Source organism: Cynara cardunculus (genome assembly GCF_001531365.2).
Source record: "Cynara cardunculus var. scolymus isolate 2C chromosome LG 9, CcrdV1, whole genome shotgun sequence".
Classification (NCBI taxonomy): Eukaryota; Viridiplantae; Streptophyta; class Magnoliopsida; order Asterales; family Asteraceae; genus Cynara; species Cynara cardunculus.
Window position 1 is genome coordinate 12,680,773 of NC_037536.1, and position 3,011 is coordinate 12,683,783.

Consider the following 3,011-nt stretch of genomic DNA (forward strand, 5'->3'; position numbering starts at 1 on the left):
AGTAAGGAAGGGAGGCCCCAAAGTAAGTATTTTGATTCCTTAGATGTTCTTCCAGGTGGTCGTACAATGCGAAATTCAAATATCAAGCGTTCCGGTTGTGGAGCATGTTTAAAAATTCACCTTGTTAATGAACCGAACCAATACGAAGTTTACAAGTTCGTTGAGCAACACAATCACATCCTTTTTAATAAAGAGGAGATGATGTTTTCCCGTTCGAAAAGGCAACTCCACTACGCTGATCATAAGAATGTATTTCATGGTTCTAGTTCAAAGGTTGGCGTCACCAAATCTCATAGATTTATGAAAGCTGTTAAGGGTGTTGTAGATTCATCGGGTGGCACTGTAAGAGATCATCAAAACTTCAAACGCGATATGGCATATTTTGTTGGCAATAAAGACGCACAAATGTTATTAAATGTGATGGATAATAGGAGGAAGGTTTGTCCGGAGTTTTTTTTCGAGTACAAGTGTGATGACAAGGAGTTGTTAGCAATTTTTTGGGCTGATGAGACTGCACGATCAAATTATAGGGAATTTGGCGATGCAATATCATTTGATGCAACGTTTAGAACCAAYAAGTAAGTTGTACTTGATATTAAAATATTATGTTGGTTTTATCAATAMTYTATCTTRTACCTTATATTAATATTCATTTTTTATTTTTGATAGGCATGCTATGATATTTGTTCCGTTCGTTGCAATTGACAATCATAAGAAATCCGTTGTTGTTGGAGCTGCATTGATTCACAATGAATCTGTAGTTGATTACACATGGGTACTAAAAGCATTTGTAAAAGCACATGGACGTCAACCACGTTTCGTTATCACCGACCAATGTGCGTCGATGAAACAAGCAATTCCCATTGCATTTCCTGAATCAAGGCATAGATTGTGTATGTGGCATATCACTAAAAAKGTGAAATCGAAGGTAATTAAGATGATAGTTTTTGTAGTAATTCTTTTGTTTATTTTCATTTTTTATGCAATTGTTTGATGGTCAAATTTGCAGATTAGTAATCACCTCCAACACCGCACTCAGTTCGTTAGCGAATTCAATAAGTTGGTGTGGAACGTTCACCTTTGTCCTAATGAATTTGAGATGCAATGGAACAATCTGATCGATTTTTATGGATTACGTGGAGATCCATGGTTTGATGAATTGTACAATATTAGGGAGTCGTGRATTCCGGCTTACTATAAGGATTTTCACATGTCAGGCCTAATGAAAACAACATCCAGGTCGGAGAGCATCAATGCCTTTTTTAACGTTTATGCACATTTTTGGCATGATCTTGTTGTTTTTCTCCGTTCTTTTGATAATGCAATTGAAAGTCAACGGGCAACACATGGGTCACTAGAGGTGACAACGAAAAGCACGATTCCTCGATTGGTGTCCCCTTGCAAGTTGGAAGCTCATGCAGCAGAGGTTTATACAYGGACTATATTTTTCGAAATTCAGAAAGAGTTAAGAAAGGCTGTTTGGCTTTGTGGCTGGGATGGATTCACTGACGATGGTGAAAACAGAGTGTACATCATTACTCACAAGAACAAGGCTTCGAAGGTCACAACAAAGTACACGGTATTTACTTTGTCCAATTTCGTTTTGCACCCATTACTGTTAATTTACATTTTAACGAACAATTTGATGAAGCCTCCTCCCCTATAATAGGTGATTAAGAACAAGATGGAAAACTCATATGATTGCAGTTGCAATTGTTTTGTTCGTAATGGGATTTTATGTCGTCACGCTCTCAAGGTGATGTTAAATGATGAGGTTGACAGAATTCCTGAAAAATATATACTACGTCGTTGGCGACGCGATCTAGTTCCCGTGGAGTGGTTACCAGCACGTTTCAGATATGGTGAAGTTGATGCAGAGAAAGAGAGATTGATGAGCTTGGCTTATTCATATTTTGAACGTATCTTAGGTAGAGTCCGAAATGAAAAAGACATTTTGGCCAGATTTGTTGACCAACTCGAACAATGGGATTCAAAGGTTGACATTGAACTTCCTTTACAGTCTCACACTGAAGAGACCACAGCGTCTATTAAAGAGTTTCTTGGAGTATCTCAACCCGAAACTGTTGATGTTCTTCCTCCCACCGGTATTCGAAACAAAGGTTGTGGAACTGGAAAGAGACTTATTAGCGCTGCAGAGAAAGCAATTTCAAACGGAAAAAAGCAAAAGAGAAAGTGTCGACTATGTGGTCAGATGGCTACACATGACTCTCGGAATTGTCCGAAGCGTGATTACATTTAAGCTATCTTTTTTATTTTTTCGTATCATTTAATTTTGAGATGTTATTGGATTGTATTGATGGATTTTAGTTCACTTTTTGATTAYGATGTTTTTTGGATTGTATTGATGGATTTWTAGTTCATTTTGATTATATTGAAGATCTACTTTTTGATTTTTTCGTATATGTTAATATTGAGATGTTAATTTATCTTTCAGGCTTTGTCATATMATTTAATCTTGAGATGTTAATTGGTTATATTGTATAGAGTTATGTCACTGGATTATATTGTTGTCGTATCCCTACACTTCATGAAACCTWTGTGTGTAGTGATTCATGATAAAATAATTGTAATGTATAATATGTAYCGGTGAAWCCAGGTTCATMAGATCAATCAGGTAAGCTAAGTTCATTGGTAAATTTYTTTACATCATCTAATGGCATGTACAATGTACTGATGAATTCTGTTTCACCATGAGGTAAAATAAGTTCARCAGTAGAYTTTATGAAATCTAAGTATAATAGTAACTAGGTGGTTTGATGCATAATGGTTAATACAATCTTCATAATGAAACTAGGTTTCAATTACTAATCTAGCTTAATTCAAAAGATGYACTAATGAATCAATCCAGTAATCTAAGTTCATCAGATCAATCCGGTAATCTAAGTTCATTGGTAAACTTTTATTGCATCATGTAAGGGCATGTACAAATGTACTGATGAATTCTGTTACACCAATATGTAATCTAAGTTCATTATTAAACTTTATGAAAT

The 3,011-nt window shown here is 35.6% G+C and overlaps 2 protein-coding genes across 2 annotated transcripts in view; one reads left to right on the forward strand and one right to left on the reverse strand.

The window, feature by feature from the left end:
• Positions 1-66: 66 nt before the first annotated feature.
• Positions 67-2,260, forward strand: LOC112517794 (protein FAR1-RELATED SEQUENCE 5-like). The gene is made up of 4 exons (XM_025125166.1): positions 67-578; positions 670-928; positions 1,010-1,579; positions 1,670-2,260. Exons 1-4 carry the CDS (start codon positions 67-69, stop codon positions 2,258-2,260), a joined length of 1,932 nt encoding a protein of 643 aa, XP_024980934.1.
• Positions 2,261-2,906: 646 nt separating this feature from the next.
• The window catches only part of LOC112517795, an 8,588-nt gene continuing 8,483 nt past the window's right edge, over positions 2,907-3,011 (reverse strand). The window contains exon 5 of the mRNA XM_025125167.1: positions 2,907-2,963. Coding sequence (XP_024980935.1) covers positions 2,907-2,963 — 57 coding nt within the window. The remainder of the gene's footprint in view (positions 2,964-3,011) is intronic.